The sequence below is a fragment of the Sinohyriopsis cumingii genome, chromosome 10 (genome assembly GCF_028554795.1).
Source record: "Sinohyriopsis cumingii isolate HCF-2022 chromosome 10, ASM2855479v2, whole genome shotgun sequence".
NCBI lineage: Eukaryota > Metazoa > Mollusca > Bivalvia > Unionida > Unionidae > Sinohyriopsis > Sinohyriopsis cumingii.
In genome coordinates, this window is record NC_142970.1 from 115184283 (window position 1) to 115204893 (window position 20611).

Below are 20611 nucleotides of genomic sequence, written 5' to 3' on the forward strand. Positions count from 1 at the left end.
ATCAAACAGCCTTCCAATATCAAAACACTTTGTCAGTCAGTCTAACAGCTTTCAATTGCCAAACTACATTGCGACTCAGTCATACGCCTTGCCAGTCTCAGACTACTTTGCGAATCAATCTTGCAGCTTTCCAATGTCATACAGCTTTGCAACTCAGTATAACAGCGTGCTAATGTCAAACAAACTACCTTGCAACTCAGTAACTTCTTTTCATTGTCAAACTACTTTGCCCCTCCGTCTAACAGCTTTCCATTGTCCAACTACCTTGCGATTCAATCCAATGTATTTCCAATGTCAACTCCTTTGCGATTCAGTCTAACAACGTTCCAATATGAAACAAACTACCTTAAAACGTAACCTAACAACTTTCCACTGCCACCATAGTTTGCGCCTAAGGTTAAAAAATTTCATTGTCAAATTCCTTTATGACTCAATCTAACAGCTTGCCAGTGTCAAACAACTTTGCGACTCAGTCTAACATATTTTTCTAATATCAAACTAATTTGTGACTCAATCGATCCGGTGTAATAGGTTTTCAGTGTCAAACTGCTTTCTTACTAATGCATTCTGCAGATGTTTACTCCTTGTATTTTTTAAAATACAACAAAAATTAACAAAAGCAGCTATTTAAACTTCAAAGATAAATACCGTTCTTAAACTTCTGAAATATCAGCAAAAATACACAGTGCACAAAATTAGAAACAATGATTTCACTAAAGTATCTTCATAAGAAATGTTATGTATATTTGATTTAATTTATATTTGAATTAATTTAAATGTTTTGTTGATTTTAATTTAATTTTATTCCAGTACATGCTTTTGTAATGTAATGTAATTTACTGGATTTGATATTTTCCAGAAAGTCAGTTCCGTTTTTCGTAAACCTAATAATAGAAACTTTGTAGCTGATGCTGAACTGTTTCCTGACCTTGATTCCTGACCTTGATTCCTGAGTTGAAGTAAACAACTTTTTCATGTCTTTTATTCTTCCTTAGAGTAGATTCGTATGGTGAAATTGAGGCCGTACGTGACAAATAATATGTAGCAATTATTTCGAAATTCTTGTTTTACCGGATGGTTGACCCTGATTTGGACATCTGTTTTGCGCAGTAGCCAGATTTAATATTGATGTATTGAGAAATAATTTAATTTTGTCTAAACACTTTTGACGTCAAAGTGATTTATGTTGTGGCCAGTTTAAATTGAATTGTTAAATTTTTCTTCACATTATTTGAATTCTAAATTAATTCTTGGACAAAGGCAGTTATCGAAATTTATAGAATGCAAACACTTGAATATTATTTTCTGTAATTCAACAAAGAACGTTTGACGCATCAATGCTACACTCATCACAGCATATGTCATCACCTTTCATTATGGATTTCATAGGGATTCGAACTCAATTTCATTAGAACTTTTATTACCAGCTCAATTTTTTAATTCTTGGATTATTTTTGGATTTGATTCATAAAACCGTAAGTTATTTTTCTCAGTTTTACCTTATTTTACATGGGAAACAAATTATCTGTTACATTTTACAAAAATTGTTGACTTCAATTTTTCTTGTTACTGTTTAAAAGGTCCTAAATACGTAACAGAAGGAAAAGAAAAGGAAAGAAAGGGAAATTAGTATATTTGCATATATATATATATATATATATATATATATATATATATATATATATATATATATATATATATATATATATATAATCTTTCAATTTAGAATTTTTGAGGAGATATCATTTCATGCTGATTGTGTTGTTCAAAACGAATTTGAAACAAATGTATTTATTAAACAGCTAAAATATTCAGTTACAAGAGGCATATGTGTTTCGTTTGTAAAGTAAAGTTGTATTGATATTTTGATAATATACATTACTTACTGGTGTAATGGTTGATAATCTCCCACTGACAGTCCATTTGGTTGTCTAGAAGCGGTGGTACGTTGCCCAGGCGAATGAAGACTAAAGCAAACTGAAAACTGTTTATAATAATTCTCTAATTGATTATATAATTTTTTATTAATGAAATATTTTCTTATCTTTTTTAATTATAGTGCATTTGCTTCATAAAATATATTACTATACTATTACCATCGGTATAGTGAATTTCATTCCTATAGTGTTGCTTTGTGTGAATTGGTGCACGGGATGAAGTTAAATTCACCTTATTCCAAAAACCAACACTACAGGATAACATTTTCCGATGATGAGGGTAGTAGTAGATCCCTTACATGATGTTATGTGACGTCACATAACATCAACGAGTGGTATGATTGCCTGTTGGAACATCTATATTTCTGTAGTGAAGTACTGTACCATGCAGCGAAGCGGAAATGCAATCGGATCTAAAATTGATCCCTTTTATCAGCCAACAGGAACTCGCAAATGTTTGACGTGGTCAACCAAATGCTTATATGTTTCAATACAAATGCTCCTACCTGTTTCACACTGACGGCAGGACGTTGAAACATATTACTCTCTTTATATATAATCACATGGCAAATAACAATCTTTCCAAATTGAATTCGATCATAAAGACTGTATAGCCATTGGTCAGGAATAATCGGAAAGAAGGACTGACAAACAACAGTTCAAATGTATTGAGTATAGGATATTAATCTCACGTCTACTTTTAAGCGATTCACACGCTTGGTCAGTGTATAATGACGCGACATACTTTAGGACTTTTCAATGGAACTTTGAGGATATAGAAAAAATATACAAAATTCGTATTCATTTCTCATGTTGCACCAGGTTGATGAGAAGCTATCAACAATAATTAGAGTTCAGGTAGAAAATGCTGTCCCACAATACAATCTATTTCTTGCATTCAAAGCGTAGAATAGAGATAGAAACATTTTGGCTTGAGGATATTAATTTTGAGATGGGTTTTTCAAAGATGACTTTCTGAAAATAACACAAAACTATAATATTCAGGAAGTCAAAGTTACAGAGTTGCTATTTCAGTTAACAATGATTTTCAACTTCACAAGTTGTACTGACTTTCCTCGACATTATTTTGGTCTGACTACCTGATGTTCTATGACGTGAACATTTATTATATTTCCACAAAGACAATTTATATAATTTCCACGGTGTATTTTCTTTGTGTGTGCATTTTTCTCACACTATGGTAATTACCTCTATCTGAATTTGAACGTGTTTCATAAATTGATCTATTGTATCTTAAACAACAATTAAAAACAGCAACCCATTGTAATTTATCATAATGATGTTCTATGAATTTGAAAGTTCATTAGAAATAGTATTTCCTTTCCTGTTAATTTTTATCGTTTAATGCCTCCACAAGTTAACTTAAATATAATGCACATTTTTACTCGGTGTCTTGTTAAAAGCGTTCAGTCCTCTAATTCCATTGGACACTATATTTCTGATGCTAAACTATTACAATTAATGATAAACATTGACTGTATTCAGGGTGAAGTTTTTTAAATAAAAGGCATTTCGAAATCCAACTTCAGTGCCTAAAGAATGCTATCTGCATTTCACAGTAAATATTATTGGAGATTTTTAAAGTCATGAAATTGCATGATGTAAATGACTATGTGGTCTGGTGCTTGTTCTTTTCTGTATTTAAATGAGAGCAAATGTAAGCTGGTTCCTAATGCAGTAAATACATTTTTTATACGAATAGAACACTATTGAGAAACGGTATCCTTTATACTGAGGGTCTGCTAGTTGTTAAGATTAAATGTTCGAAAACGAATAATTTAAGACGGAGAGTTTTGAGGCTACCGATTGCATCACTTCCTCACTCTCTTCTTTGTCCCGTAGTTGCTAACGGAAAAACGTTTGAGGGAATCAATATCCAATCCATCAGGCATTATGTCTTCGTTTTGAGACAAGAAATAATGACTCCGTTATTTATCCATAATTTGAAACGTATTTACCTATTATCCTATTCGAACAATTGGCAAAGATGGGTCTTTCATTTCATTTTACTATTCTAGGAGAGGTGCCGCTACTTGGACATTCTAAGGTTCTTGTTTCTTCAGAACTAATTTAGCAACATGGGATTAGGTTACTGAGGTATTCAAGGAATGCATTTGTTGTTATTTTGATTGGAAAGTGAACGTTGATCAGAAAACAGGTTATTGGATCTACATTCTAATTTTAATTTATTTTCTTCCGGAAACAAAAACATTTCCGATACCATCTTAAATTATCATATGGCCATATATGTGACATGACCCATTCGATCCAGCCTTTCTCGGAGATACCAGATCACAATTACAGAATAAGAATTAAACCAGTCAGGCCTCTGTCAGCTCCAAATATAATATTAATGATGCTGGCATAAATTATGTAAAGAACCCGACATTTACAGTGATATTACGTTCATGCATATATCTCTTTCCGCTCACCAGATCCCAATAGTGTACTAAAATAATTGTATCTTCTATCATTCCTTGACTAACTGATTTATAAATAACGATAATGTCAGAAGTACCTATAAGGGCACGAACGCCTAATGCTGCAAATGAAAAGCTCATTGTTTTAACAGCTATCTGATATTCCTATGAAATAATCATCACATCTGAGAATAATATCTTATCAGAGACCTTTTGTCTTAATTGGGAAGTCAATCGTGTTCTCAGATATTCCGTTATCAGTAAAGTGTCTCACTGAATATCACGACTGTATATTCTTGTTTCGTACCATTTCAGTCTTGAATAGACTGTCTTCGGAACTAGTGACAGCTGACATTCCCAGTGGGTAATTAGTACAAAGGAACCTGAGATCTACTTAAGCAACATATACAAATTATTCTACTTGGTAAAACCTACAAGAATTGGTATCTGAACCTTCAATAAAAATCCTTACTTTAATCTCATTGGTCACTCCTTTCGTTCCAGCCTTCTCCGAATCCATTTCGCGGCATTGTTGAGTCGATACCATACACAATTTGGGTAGACGATGGTGTCAAAGTTTAAAGGAATATAACAACAGATTTTCCCACCCTTTTCTTACTGTACTTTTGTCATACTAAGTGTATGTATTAAAAAGAATTAAATGTTTTTACCTGTATAGTATGACTATAATGCACTTTCATTTGGTTTTATTTATTTTGTCCTAATATTGAAATGATGGCGTTTCTGTTATACTTTGAATTTGGATCACATATTTTCATATTGTTATAATGCGACTGGATATGGATAATATTATGTTGTTTAACGCGAGTGCACACTCAAAATATTTAATTAATTCAAATTGGACAGAATTTATGATCTTCTTATTGTAATGAGGTGTAAATATTAAATTCCGTCACCCCCCTGATATAATCTTGCATATACCGCATTATATCTTCTGTTGAGAACTTGTACTAATGTAATACTAAGGTTAACCAGAATGGTTAGCGACCTTACGCATGTGACAAAGAACAATATAGAAAACATATTTTAACTAACCCGCACAAATTTTCAGAGTTCTCCATGTGCTAATATCGTGACATAAATTATAGGTTGTGCATTTGTATAGGAACATTTGAACAACGTTGGGAGTACAGTATTGATTCGAAAAAAGTTCATATTTTCCATACAAATGTTCATTATATACTCATTTGGTTTTTCTACCAAGACTGAATCCTAAACTAAATTCACAACCATAGTTCTACAAAATACACGGTAATAATACTATTCATGGGCACATATCGCCGCCCATCAACCCTTAAACTTAGTTACACTCGGAAATTCGTTTAAAAACTAAATCTCGTTTGGTCTGCTTAAAATTTACATTTAGGGTTATATCGTGAATAAATGGGCCCTGAAACAATATTTTCAGCTGAGCGTGTTTTCCAGTAGGCCTGGAATGAAATAAGTAGTATTCATACACGCGTTTAAGAATATTTGGCATTGCCTCTCATTACACTACCTTCATAACGTAAGGGGAGTAGCCAGATGAACTCGTTAAGAATGTTGAGAAGGAATGGGCAAAAATCAAATATTTAACTTCGAGTGTAAGTAAATAAGTAAATGTTATCAAACTTTAATTTGATATCATGCTACATTTGTATATGGCGTTTCCCAAGGAACATGAGTTAGCCATTTTTGGAACTTTATTAAGACATGGAATTATATATATATATATATATATATATATATATATATATATATATATATATATATATATATATATATATATATAGTTAGTTAGAAAGATAGATATTGATAGATAGATATATAGATAGATAGAAAAATAGACAGAGAAATAGATAGTTTACCTAAATCATGTGTTAAACAGGGTCCATAGCGAAGGCTGTATCCGAACAGATGGGCATAGACATCTGAAGATGATACATACAATGAGGTAATGCTCTTATTTTAATGTGAGCAGATATTTTAGTATGACGTTTCACTCTGATTATTTTAAAGATAACTAACGACCTAGTTATATTATTTAGGATAGGAAAAATCTTAAACTTGTTCTGTATATGAAAAGAACTCATGAAACTGCACACAAATATCGTGAATTTTTCATATACTTTATGTACAATTATTATGTGCAAGTAAGGGAATAGTGACTTTCTTAGTAACAGTATCAACTATGCATTGATATAATGTATATTTTACATATGTTCGTCTACCCTGCAATATAATACTCGTTTGTTTATTGGCCTGTAGATACCTGCACGCATAGGTAATTTAATATACCTTATTTTCATGCACTGAAGACTAGAAAAACGGAAGAGGTGCATATGAGGAGGTCCAATTTAATATTCAACGTTCTTTATGAAAACAGGAGAAGAAAAATAAAAAGCCACTCAAAGTATATCAAAGCGATAAATCTGTAAGAAGTGGTTCAACTATACTTATCATCAAATTAATCCGAAACCTTATTCTGGCGAAGCTTCACAGTTAATTTGGTTGAAATCAAGCAACGTTAATGACAACGTATTCACAAGTAATTCGCATGCGCTTTCTGGCTTGCGATGAGCGGGATGTATATACAATGTACTTCAAGTATTGATTCCATTCATTCGATCTCTTTTAAAGATGAAGTTTCTTCGTGAATTTGAAACAAAACAAAAGGATCGAATGAATGTAAGGTTTACATGAGTTTGAGAGTTGTTGTTTAAGTCAATCAGAGACAATAAATTATATAAATACGCATATAGTTTAACTAATCTGAACTCTTGCTGAGACGAAGTTTAACTGCAAGTTCTTCCGATATCAAGGAAAACATATAGATGCTACAATGTTCGCAATGTTTTCCATTAGCTATGGCAATGGTAAGATGTAAGGGGCCATAACTCGAAGAAATATATGTTAAACTACTTTTAAGTTAAAGCTTTACTGTGCTGTTGGTCTTAATCTATTTATAAACGTGAGCATAGAGCGCTTACAATGTTATGCACTAGCAATGTCTATGCTGCGAGGACTAAGGACCAAAACTCTAATAATTACTTGCGCAAGCGTACTGATCACTGAATTCGTCCATGCTCTAGTCAAGATGAGGTTTCAGTGCAAATTTAGTTAAAATTATATTATGATAAATGTTGAGGACAGAATGTTTCCAAGGTTATGCATTAGCAATTCCAATGCTAAGACCATAAAGGGCTATACACGTGAGAAATATCTTTCGGATCTGAGCAATATCATCCTCGTCGGATTTACTATTTAGAAGAAGCTATATTTGTCTTTTTTGAAATCTAATAATAATTGTCTATGTTATAGAGTTGATAAAGGTGAACGGATAGAGTAAAAGATGTAGGGGTAAAAGCTCCTAGAGAAATATATAATAGCTTTCTGATAATTTTATCTGGATAATTGGAAAATACCAATTATTCATATGTCTACGACTGTTTTAAAGGTTGTGTGCAGGATTTTAAAACTGAGGGATATATATATATATATATATATATATATATATATATATATATATATATATATATATATATATATATATATATATATAAAGAGAGACAGAGAGAAAAGAGAGAAAAAGGAAGAGAGAAAAGTACTATCAAACTGCTGATTTAGATTTCTACATGACGACGGATCTGAAATGAAAAATGAATACTTTTTATTTTAACCCTCTCTTGTGCTTGTGAAGGTTTTAATGTCATGTGTACATAGAATGTCAAGGTACATGTTTAGCGTCTTTTCTTCTGGAAAGAGAAATCGCAATTGTCTTAGATTTAACATTCAGTCATCCGAAGAGATCTGATGAGTAATACAAAGTCGTTATTATGAACTTTAACACATGCATGCAGAAATAGCCTGTAAAGAAAATCTTCATTTTAACTTATCATATACTCTTAGAGGCTCTGATCAAATATTTGCCACTTCGTGATAATAAGTGTACATCGCCTAACTGACATCAAGGATTCATACTAGAGAACTCTTCGTTATATTCAAATAGCATAAAATTTAGTTTTGCACAGTTTAATTCAAATAAACTCTTCATTCAGAAAGAGAGTACAGTGTACGTGATTTACATAAGGATTCTCGCACAACAGAGACTGTGGTTGATACAAAGTCCAATGTACATTTGACAATATATAGTTGACTATAAATTATTATAGATTTAGTTCAAGGTGAAGATGGCTCATATATATCTGTTTCCATTAGCAACGTAATAAAAGTATCGATTCTAATGTCTATTTTACAAATGCTGTCATACGTTTTGACGGAAAGAGGTTACGTTTTAGTCCCTGAGGTGGGAGTCTGTATAAAGAAGGTGTTATTTATATGAAGACATACAATATCATGATTCCGTTTATCAGGTAAAAGCGTCTCTCACAACACATCCATCAATACACCACTGGGACTCATCCATTGATTCAGGGCCCCATTTAAGTGGCTAAAGCGATTTCTGTCAGTGCAACTAAGTTCAATTCACATCAGTTTAGATTTTTTTATTGTTTAGATTCTATCATTATGTGAATTTGCAACATCAAATAATGTGTTCTTCATAGACCTGAGTACAACATTTTAAATTATACATCCGAATTTTGTTATATACCATTCCTTATAATAAAGATGCATTGCTGACAAAATGGTACACTGAGTTAGCTCCCATTAAGTACCATAATCAGGAATCACTGTAATACATGAACAGAAATTAGTAAAGTTAATCCTAACTTACCGTTATGGTATCTTTCATGATGGTAGACAACATATCCCGTACACTTACATCTCTCGGGGTGATGCGAGTGGAAATATGCTATAATGAAAATAAGAATTATATCTGCATCTGCCTGTATCTAGCTTAATCTTTTAAAGGTGCCACTAAAACCAACAATCCAAATCAAACTGTATATATCCTGTATTATATATCAATACAATAAAATAAAATAAAACACGGACTTTAGTAATAATATTACCCCTGCTGCTGTTGCTACTATTAGTACTACAACTATGGTTGACAATAGCACAACCTTTCTAAAATAAAAAACCGTGTACAGCTACTTAGGAATAAGGACGTAATATTTATCAAGATTATAAAAGGTTTTAACAACCACTGGAACATGAAGCTCATCCTTTTAAGCGTGACTAATTCACATGCATGCCAGAACCAGTAACTTGCGGCAAAATTTAATAAGTCTTCATTCACGATATTGCTAGGGAAAACAGTCTTCATCATTAAGTGCGAAAATATTTTCCAATAATTCAAATTGCTTGACAACACTGTTTTTCTTTGCTAAGCATCAACTAGCATTTGACAGATATATAGTAATGCTACTAAGGTTAAAACAGGAATGAAAGTTACACTTTCTTAATCGGTGTGTTTGAATCTGTCAAGGTAAGTATACTTCTCAAAATATAGTTTTTAAATTAAAAAGGTGGACAAGAAGTTAAACGTATCACATTATTCTATAATAGATTGAAGGAAGAAAGGTACAAATTCAATAAACAAGAAAATTACAAGAGAACATTTACAATACATATTGTTCTTAATTCTCTCTTTTAATAGCATGAACAATACTGAAAACTAAAACTAGCGTGGTATTAGCAACATTGCAAACATAATAATATGGGTATTATTTTTCTTCCTCATCTGTGCAGTTAGTTAGCTGCTTGGCTCTTGTGCCATGGGATGGGGATACATCACCAATATAACTGCATAGCTGAAGACTTCTTTTTGGAAGTTGTTGCCTTCATGGGGCTTTGAAAAAGACATTTAGTTCTTCAATATTTTTGAAATACCCCACCCCCCAATGAGGGTCCAGAGTACGTCTAGTTTGTCTGTTGATTGTTGCATCTTTGGACATTATGGATACCGCCGATGACTGAATGCGGTAATTAGCTGTTGAGTTAGTAATCATTTTCTGGAGACCATGTGGTCACGTTTAAGAGGCTATTGCATACGTTTCAAGTGGTTGGTAATTGTTCCGGTGCTACTTCAATTGAAATGGAAAATAAAAACATTTTAAAGCGTAGTTTATATCAAGCTTTCCGTTCGATGTCGGCATAACAATTACGAAATAATTTGAAGGTGGAGACATTCCGCCATTATTACTTTCAGTAATTTTTTTTTATAAGACCCGGGTTCACATTTACGTTGTTTGAAAATTGAGATATTATTTAAATTTGATACAAGTTTATCCGAGAGGGTGGGAGAAGCAAGCTTAAGAGCGTTGCTGGCATGCAGGTGGTAGATGGAATATTTCTCAAATCACTGAAACTCTTGTGATATACGTGTAAATGTAGATATGAACATATACATAAAAGTACACATACGCGAAGGTCTCTTTTTGGTCGATACAGACACGAACATCCAAGTACACACACGCGTAGCTCTCTTTTTGGTCGATACAGACACGAACATCCAAGTACACACACGCGTAGCTCTCTTTTTGGTCGATACAGACACGAACATCCAAGTACACACACGCGTAGCTCTCTTTTTGGTCTTTACAGACACGAACTTCCAAGTACACACACGCGTAGCTCTCTTTTTGCACTGATGATTATGGCTGAATATCTTCATTACCTTTCTAAAGAAGTTTTTGCGAAATTTGTTGCAAGTAGAATGGTCTGACGTTTCCAAGGTTTGAGATAAACCGGTTGTTCACTACACTTTATTGTTAACCTAAGATAAAACTTGCGACAGAAAACGTCATTACCATTCGGTACTCTAAATATTAGGCGTACAAATAATAATAATAAGATGATGATAATGATGATGAGATAATATTTACTTTTCAATTTTCCAATCACATCGTGCACACAACCTGGCCCATGTTCCGGAGATCGCTCGTGCAGAACCCGAAGTAAATGAAACACTGTGATATAAATAAATATATATATATATATATATATATATATATATATATATATATATATATATATATATATATATATATATATATATATATATATATATATATATATATATATATATATATATATATATATATATATAATTTTGCAACGCATTTAAGGTAAATAAATGCAATGGTTATATTAACAGAGTCAGATTACTAAAGCAGATGTTTTCTGCGAGTCAAAGAACTTATTTTTTAACTGTCCTGTCTTATTACATTTTAGTAACAGCAATTATTTCAAAGTAAAAGATATTGTGAACAGTATTGATCTTGTTCTCGTCTTGCCAGAATTGTAGATAGTATGTTTCTCTGATGAACAGACATGTAATATATATATATATATATATATATATATATATATATATATAGAGAGAGAGAGAGAGAGAGAGAGAGAGAGAGAGTGAGAGAGAGAGAGAGAATTTACCTATTTCTATGGAATAACACTCTACATTATTTTGTAACTGAAGGAGGTCTGGAAGAGAAATATGTCTGCTTTTGTTGGGCTATTCCTTAAAAGCTGACATGGAATGGTGTCCAATAAGTTATATTACCGTTAGATCTAGAAGCGTTTAATAAGAAATATACTTCAAATTGGTTAGAAGAAAATGTGCCTAGATCCATATATGGCTTTCCTTATTGACATGGTTTCGACTTCTTTTTTGAAGCTCCACGAGTGCAAATGTTACAGTATATAGAGACAGGTAATCAAAACGACACTGTACAATTTTCACGTTTTATAATAGTTAATTTGCTTTATAACCTTAATTATGGTCACTTCACACTCTATCATCCGCCAAGCGCTATGCAGAACTGTTTCAATCAACGTACAGCGTTTGATTGTAAAACCGTCTAAAACATTACTCATATCAATCTCTACAGAGATGGCGAATACAAAGATATAAAGAACTAATTGAAGGTTGCATAAGAGACATTTGATCACACACACACACAGTAACATTTCAGATTCCCGCCGTTCTGTTTATTGGCCTTTCTGTCCGACACCAAAATTGATTGATGTTCGTAAAGAAACTGATCTTTCAGGATCTAAATATAGATGTCTTAAATGTTTTTCTTTTGTTAGCTTCTGTTAATCAATTAAAAAATAATGTTATTCATTGATGAGAAATGTTACGTATAAATGATTAATTATATTCCGGTTTTTTATACATTTCCCCTTGACCTGTGGCAATTAAAAAAACATTTGCAAATGCCCTTCTCAATTCTAACAATATCTGAGGGAAACCGGTCTACCTATTATGGTGCATGTATCCTGATTTCTTGACAGAGTCCGTTTTGCTTTTCTTACGTGAAACTGGCCAGGATGTCGTACCGATTGAGTCAACTGCATGCACGATTACAACTCCCAATGGCTAGTATCTCCAGAAGTGAGTCAAGCTACAGTGATAGCGAACGATCCCTTTATGTTGTATCGGAAGTTAACTAGAGATTTGATTTGATTTCAACGCCAGTTTGGTGTTACCCTTGCATTACGGAAAAGACTAGGGTGAACGGTTGAGCTCACTTAATGGAAAGAAAAGCTCATGAAAATTGTAGAATACATTAGCAACAATGTATGCCAGGGATATGTTACCTGAAGAACAAAATTGGGAAAGTTTCTGTTTAAAAATAATATTAAGCTTATTGGCGTTATAACAAGGTTCATGCTCACAGAAGAAGTTTAAATTTAGGTAATAAGCTTTGGTGGTGTTTTTTCAATGTTGACGTCTTGTAGGCTATTTTTATCTTCAAAACTTGAGTTTTAGTGTCCTATAATTTGAAATAAAATTTTAAACCAGTAGCTCATAGTATTTACAAAAATGTTGAAGGTTGTATTCAGTGCGGTTTGTTTAAAACAAATAAAAGTGTGGCCTTGATTTGTATTATATAATAAAATGACGGTTACTGGCCTTTAGGTTTGAAATACATAGGGATTAGTGGAGTAGGATATTCGAAAACCTTTTGACTCTTAGTGACCGAGATATTTTCAGAAACGTTCCAAGGATATCAAACGTAATTCGGATTTTTCAAAGGCATGCTGAAAGTGAATGATCTAGGAATTCCGCAGATCCTACTAACCCAAAAAAATGAGCGTTAGTTGCCTAGGGTTTAATTATAAGATAAAATGGTAGACGATTATATATCAGTGAGATAAGGATCTTGAAAAATTAAAAACAATTAGCCGAGTTACATCTTGCTGAAAGAGTGTTGTAATATGGTTGAGGGTGATATGTTAGTGTGGCAGAGATTTTGAAAATGAATACAATCGTGTGGAAGGTCACATCTTGGAAACATAGGAAACACGATTTTGCCTTGATTTACTACTAAGTGTGAACATGGAAAGCAGTGGAGATTTTGATGAGATTGTAGGAACCTGTTTTATTCGAGTAAAAAGTGTACATACAACGTTGAATATGGGCATTACTATTTTTGTTAATGGCTAATAACGCTACGTTCTCGACTGGTCTATACGTTAATGACAACGTTCTGCTATTGTAGCACGTATGCTGTAAAGAATGAATGTATGTTTTGTTAAAAGACAGCTAGGCTTAATGCAGTTTCATTAACTGGAAGGAAACCTATAATTTATCTTCACATCATGGTGTGTACCACTACCGCCCAGTTTTTTCACTACTACCGCCCAGTTTCTAATCTCCCATTCATTTCAAAAATCTTAGAAAAGGTTGTTCTATCCCAGCTTTTATCTCACCTAAATTCAAATAGTCTTTTAACCAATGTACAATCTGCATATCGCCCTTGCCACAGTACCGAAACTACTCTTCTGAAAATAGTTAATGAAATTCTCTCTGAATTGGATAGCGGAAAGATTACAGTCCTCACCCTCCTTGATTTGTCTGCAGCATTTGACACAATAGACCATGATATATTACTTCACCGTCTCCAGCATGTATTTGGCATTCATGATACAGCCTTACTGTGGTTCAAGTCCTACTTGGTCAACAGGACACAAAGTGTAACTGCCAATGGAATACACTCCAGCCCAGTTCATTTGTATTGTGGTGTTCCACAGGGGTCTGTTCTTGGATCTGTTCTCTTCATTCTGTACACTCAGTCGCTCTCAAGTGTCATAGATCATCATCCAGTGTCTCACCAATTGTACGCTGATGACACCCAAATATACAAATCTAGCCACCCAACTGAAGTTGATGCTACCATCCAAGGTGTAGAGAGGTGCATTTCAGATGTGAAATCATGGATGACTTGTAACAAGCTGCAGATGAATGATGATAAAACTGAGGCCATTCTGATCACAACACAAAGACTTTCTCATTCACATCCTTTACCTCAAACAATAAATATCAGCAACGCCAACATTAAGTTCACACAATCAGTACGAAACCTAGGTGTTACTCTGGACAGTACTCTCACATTGTACCAACATGTCATGAACATATGCAAGGCTGCATATCTTGAGCTGAAACGCATCAGCTCAATTCGCAAATATCTTTCAGTTGATGCCACCAAAACACTTGTGTGTTCATTAATACTTTCAAGAGTGGACTATTGTAACTCAGTTATGTCTGGTTCATCTCAATATCTATTCCAGAAACTTCAAAAAGTTCAAAACACAGCTGCTCGGATCATACTTAGAGTACCACCATCAGAGCACACCTCCCCGCTGCTCTGTACCCTACACTGGCTATCCATTCGATCCAGGATCAAACACAAAATTTGTTCTCTGTGCTACATGTCACTGTCGGACTATTGTCTAACATACTTATCTGACCTCACCCATGTGTACACACCAGCAAGATACTTACGCTCCTCTTCTGACAATCGTTCGTTTGCATACCAGGGCCCAGCAAAGTTGAATGAATTGCCCACTGAACTTAGACACAAAGACACAGTCATCGCATTCAAGAGGGCTCTCAAAACTCACTTATTTCGACTGCAAGAACAAACTTAAAGACCTAATAATGTTTCCTACCTGAAATATTCTCAGCATGTTTTTTTTTTATTTATTAATGTTTTTCTAATTTCATGTTGTTTGTTTTTGTAATAATATTATTATGTTTCTTATCTTATAGGTGTTGTCTAATTTTGTAAAGTGCTTAGTGATTCTAAAGATTAGGCGCTATACAAAGTCCTCATTATTATTATTATTATTCCTAATCTTTTTTTGAAAATTTGTACATCCATCTTTCTATGAGGTTCAGTTTTCATTATAATTGATTACAATAAAAGATACGTTTGAGAGTTAAATTTCACAACTGTTTAAAATTAACAACTACCAACATTTGAAAGCCAGATTCATGAAAATGAAAGTGAGTATATGGAGATGGGCCAAATGAAAAAAGGATGTAATTAAACAGTTAACGCTATTTACAGTTGACCGGAGTCATTCTTATGTTGTATTTATAATTTCTTCTGACCATAAGATTCATTTTATTCCTCCGATCTCAATCATTTTCTTCAAGCATTGTGTGTCTACTGTACCACTATCATAGATCCACATAAATAAGTATTATATATATATATATATATATATATATATATATATATATATATATATATATATATATATATATATATATATATATATATATATATATGGAGAGAGAGAGAGAGAGCAGTTGGAATTTGGATGAATTCGTGTAACTTGTTTACTTAAAAGGAAAATGAAGAAGAACACACACACACACACACACACACACACATATATATATATATATATATATATATATATATATATATATGTGTGTGTGTGTGTGTGTGTGTGTGTGTGTGTGTGTGTGTGTGTGTGTGAATATACAGGCAGCTGTGTATTGACCGAATGAATGACCGTAACTTGTTATCTAAATTACTTTCAATTTGTAATGTTCAATATATGTATGTTTGTCTACATATGGTTTTACTCGTATTCTCCCGTTTAACTATGCATATCTGTCAGTGTGTCATGTTCTGTTACTGACCGTTGTATTCCGTATAACTTTCACAGCCTGGAAAATGCCCAACACTGGACTGCGTGTTATGATTGGACCCAAAAGAATGATGGGTGCCCTAGAAGATGAAATTAGAAACAAAGTTAGTTGCGAATGCAAGCAATAGTCATTATACTCGATTTTACAAGTAATGACTTTATTATGAAGTATCAATGAGGAACACTAAGATTATTTGTTGACAACTCAGTTTGATTTGACTTTGTTGTTTAAAATCACATGAAACAGAAGAGGAAAACAAAAACTGCCAAAAGATCGCTTTTAATAGTGTAATGATGGAGTGTTACGACTCTATGGTTTTAAATTAAGTAACAGAAAATAACGAAAAACACCTAGTTTTATAAAAGTCAATAAATAATTTGTTTCCATCGAAAACAAAATGAAAATTAAAAAGAAACTAGCAATATTATGAATTAAATCCCAAATAATACTGAACGTTTTAATGTCTAAATGTATTAAGTTCCAATTGAATTCCAGTGGTATTTCAAATAAGTGCCAGTGTTGAATGTGGTTATGTTCCTATATTCTCGAGCTTGGTAATGTTCTAATGACCTGAATCATGACGATGTGCTGGAGTATTTTGATATATCGCAATAAAATAATCCAAAGATGTTCTCGTCTGAATTCACGATAATCCCAAATTAATGTTCCAGTCCAATAACATTCTTCATAAGCACTTTGTATTTCCAGTGAATAATAATTGGAATAAAGAATTCCACCCAAATTAAAACCTGAACACAACAATAAAAATAAATTATACTTGAAGGTCTTAAGTCAAGAATGAACAATTTCTCAAGTCAAAGCTATTATATAAAAAGCTAACGCACAAAACAGAACTAGGATGAGGGTCAAAGGTATATTTCTGGAGAACTTGAAGTTGCCGAAAAGAGAAAATCTATTACTAAAGGCTGAATAAAGAACTTGGTACACCAGGTTTTTCCTTATGAGAATTCCAATGACCTAACCTCAGATTAAGATAAACATGTTTGCGTCCATTCACGATGATCCCAAGATTTAATCTACACTCACTCACAGAGAAATAAAAGTCACGTATTTTTTTCTTTACCATTTACACAGTGAACTTGATTTTGGACTATGTTAAATTAAAATAACAAATTTTCATAACATATAATCATTAAGAAAAGCGAACAAATAATGCAAATTGAATATACATATACCAATAACTGGCTGAGTACCTGACACAATTAATGTGGCATTTGTTTTAGTGTATACACATATACATTTGAATATGCCTATTGCAATTTCTGTGCAAAAAGCACTTTGAGCTATATAGCTCCACTTCCCCTGGCCAAAATGTTGTGCAGACCTAATCCTACCACTTGTTTTATATACCATTCGTTGGCGAACTTTGTTTTCTAAAATTAATCAGTTTGCTTTTAAAATTTATTAAGGTTTTCTTTAAAGTTCGTTTATAATTAAAATTGAATGCAATATACCAAAAGGTTTATATTTCAAACGTCATTTAAGATTTCAGTACCATGCCTTGCTTTACAGTAAATGTTTGATTGCATCGAAGAATTCCTATAATAAATTCAAAAATTTGGCATCTCAAGAGCATTGACCCAAAACTTGTATCATATGGAACATCAACACCACACATTTCCTGACAACTTGTGTGCTATCCAATTCCAAAAGACTTCACGAATAAAGTTACAAATAAAAAAGTTTGATTACAATTGGCCACGAAAACAATGGCATGAAAGGACTCAGCTCACAATTATTACTTCCGGTTCACAGCAAGTTTATATGTGAACGTATCTCAGATTAATATACGATGTTTGAGGATTCATACAGTACTGAGAAGGACATGTAGAGCTTCTAAAGACTGTTGTGTGTGTTCATTAGTCTTATTGCAAAGTTTACGGATATCAATGTCTTTTTTTATCAAATTGTTCCGGAGATCCTAACTAATGCCTTAAAATAATTAAATTTTTTGAAAAAATATTTCCTAAGAAAATCTACTGTCAAGCAGTACAACCCTTGAAGGAAAAAGGTAGATCAATCCATTGATACAATGGAGTATTGATGCGTTTTCTGTTTTTTATAGATCACCTGTTGTCAGGACGGTAAGGCTAAAATGAATGCGATCAAGAGAACAATCCCAGGGTGGTTCTGAAAGACATTTCACTTTTCTCATTTTGCATTGTTGCTCCCAGTCTGCTCCCGTATTCGTAGACTTTGTATTTAACAGCCTATTCCTTGTTGGAAGTGTTTTTGAAATTTTACATTCACAGTTTGGACATGCATACATGATGGTAATTGAAATTACTCTCCGTACATCCATCGTTAGGGATGTTTGTTTGTAAAACAAAGTCTTGTCGCAAAATGCTACAGTAGATAATAATGCTGCTTCTGTCACACACTTACTACTAGTATAGTATGATCCCTTTGCCTCAGATAGTGCTAAAACGTATTACTGGCACACAATCATACTGAAAATATAACTGTCTTTCGGTTTATGTTGTGTACGATGATACTTTTGTAACACTTGTAAACTATAGTATGTGTAATACTCGTATTACGATATGAAGTATTTCTGAATGTTCTTAGTAATATTAATATTCTCTCTGTAGCTGGTATAAGAGATCGACAATGGCACACACTGTATAAAATATTACGATGGTTTTATTAGAGTGTTTATAACAAAGTTTTATATAACACTTTGGGGTGAATGATTTCAATTGTAGGTGATTGTGAAGCAGAACCATCACACACACACACACACACACACACACACACACACACTAGTAAAGTACAAATTACCCATGAAATATAAAACTGAAATTTCGGGATGCAGTAGAAAATTAAACAAAAAATAGCTTCAGAAAATGTCGCTAGAACAACACATAAAGTGATGTATAAGGCAACGCGAAAACTAAATTTTATATACTTGAGAGATCATACTATGAAGAAGACAAGAAACCACATGCAACATCTTTGCATCTTTGTCCTTGAGATCAGAATCGCAAGGGCTATATCAACTCTTGGAGTGTGGGTTTGAGGTAAATGATGTAGCTTTATTGCAAGTTGACACAATTAAAAGTAATTAAGGTAAAAAATATTTACTACCTGGCTTAGGAACATACTCCTTCCACGTTCACCTGTTAACAAAATCAGAAGGTAATAATGATGTGGTATTACAAGTGTAAGCCTTTACAAGTAAATACAATTCCCATTTATGTTGAATCACGCTTTACAACCAAGTTATTCAAGTCATAAAGGAAACACTCGGCTTGTGTGGGTAGGTAGGAACGTGAGCTGGTAGTCGTAGTGTTGTCATCAGCTTAGAAATTAATCAAAAGAACCTCTTGTGTTGGCATTTACCAGGAGGTTCACTAAGTAAACTAAGAAATTTTAAATCTACAATGTCGAAATCACAGCACAACACATTGTTTGTTACGTGAACACGTTCAGGAAATCATCCCCTGATTTCTAGTATCAGCTACTGTGTTTCTGTGTGTGTGTGTGTGTGTGTGTGTGTGTGTGTGTTTAGATTAGGATTATAACGTAGCTTTAAATAAGTTTCAGTCATATCGCTACGATGTCAGCAGTGTTGCAGTGTATTGTGATGTCTAGGATTGCAGCATCATGCCGCAGACATGTAGCATGATGTCCCACCCAGTCACATTATCCTGACACCAGGCTGACCAGTCCTAACACTAACCTCTTAATGCTGAGGCAGCTGTAAGTCTTATATAAGTCTTTGGTATGACTTGGCCTGGATTCGAACCCGCGACAGACCTCATCTGACCAGCAGCTGGGTACTTTAGTTTTTGTTCACAGTTAATTACTATCTATCTATCTATCTATCTATCTATCTATCTATCTATCTCACCTGCTGCATTAATCAACCCGAAATATAAGCTGATAGCCCACAGAAGGCCGATTTCTGGAAGAAAGGAAAGGTAACAAGGTAATGTATGAAGAAGAAAAACTATTCATTTTTTTTATTCTTGCTAAATATAAAACACTTTCTAAAGTGGCATCGGTTTATAATGATGACTTTGAAAATAATTAAGGCTGTTTGTATTTATGATTATAGTAAGTCAACCTTTAAAATCAACTCTCTCACTCCCGCACACACACACACACACACACACACATTTAAACCGTCATATTTTGTGTGTTTTTGACATTATGTTTACCGTATGCATTTAATACTGACATATATATATATATATATATATATATATATATATATATATATATATATATATATATATATATATATATATATATATATATATATATAAAGTCAGTCAAACAGGGAGTATCGACATCTTAATTCAATACTTAAAATGCACTATCTGTAGTTTTTACGGTTGAATAATGTTCTT

The 20611-nt window shown here is 33.1% G+C and overlaps 1 protein-coding gene across 2 annotated transcripts in view; it reads right to left on the bottom strand.

Moving 5' to 3' along the window:
* The window catches only part of LOC149791066 (uncharacterized), a 48033-nt gene that overhangs the window by 26900 nt on the left and 522 nt on the right, over positions 1-20611 (bottom strand). For both annotated transcript variants that reach the window (XR_016423653.1, XM_089971454.1), the window contains exons 2-10: positions 20110-20163; positions 19344-19375; positions 16227-16314; positions 11720-11767; positions 11170-11253; positions 9114-9191; positions 7987-8025; positions 6247-6309; positions 1887-1967 (exon numbers count right to left, since the gene is read on the bottom strand). Coding sequence is in view for 1 of the 2 variants with exons in the window: in XM_089971454.1 (XP_089827580.1) it covers positions 1887-1967; positions 6247-6309; positions 7987-8025; positions 9114-9191; positions 11170-11253; positions 11720-11767; positions 16227-16314; positions 19344-19375; positions 20110-20163 (567 nt within the window). In the remaining variant the exon portion in view is untranslated. The remainder of the gene's footprint in view (positions 1-1886; positions 1968-6246; positions 6310-7986; positions 8026-9113; positions 9192-11169; positions 11254-11719; positions 11768-16226; positions 16315-19343; positions 19376-20109; positions 20164-20611) is intronic.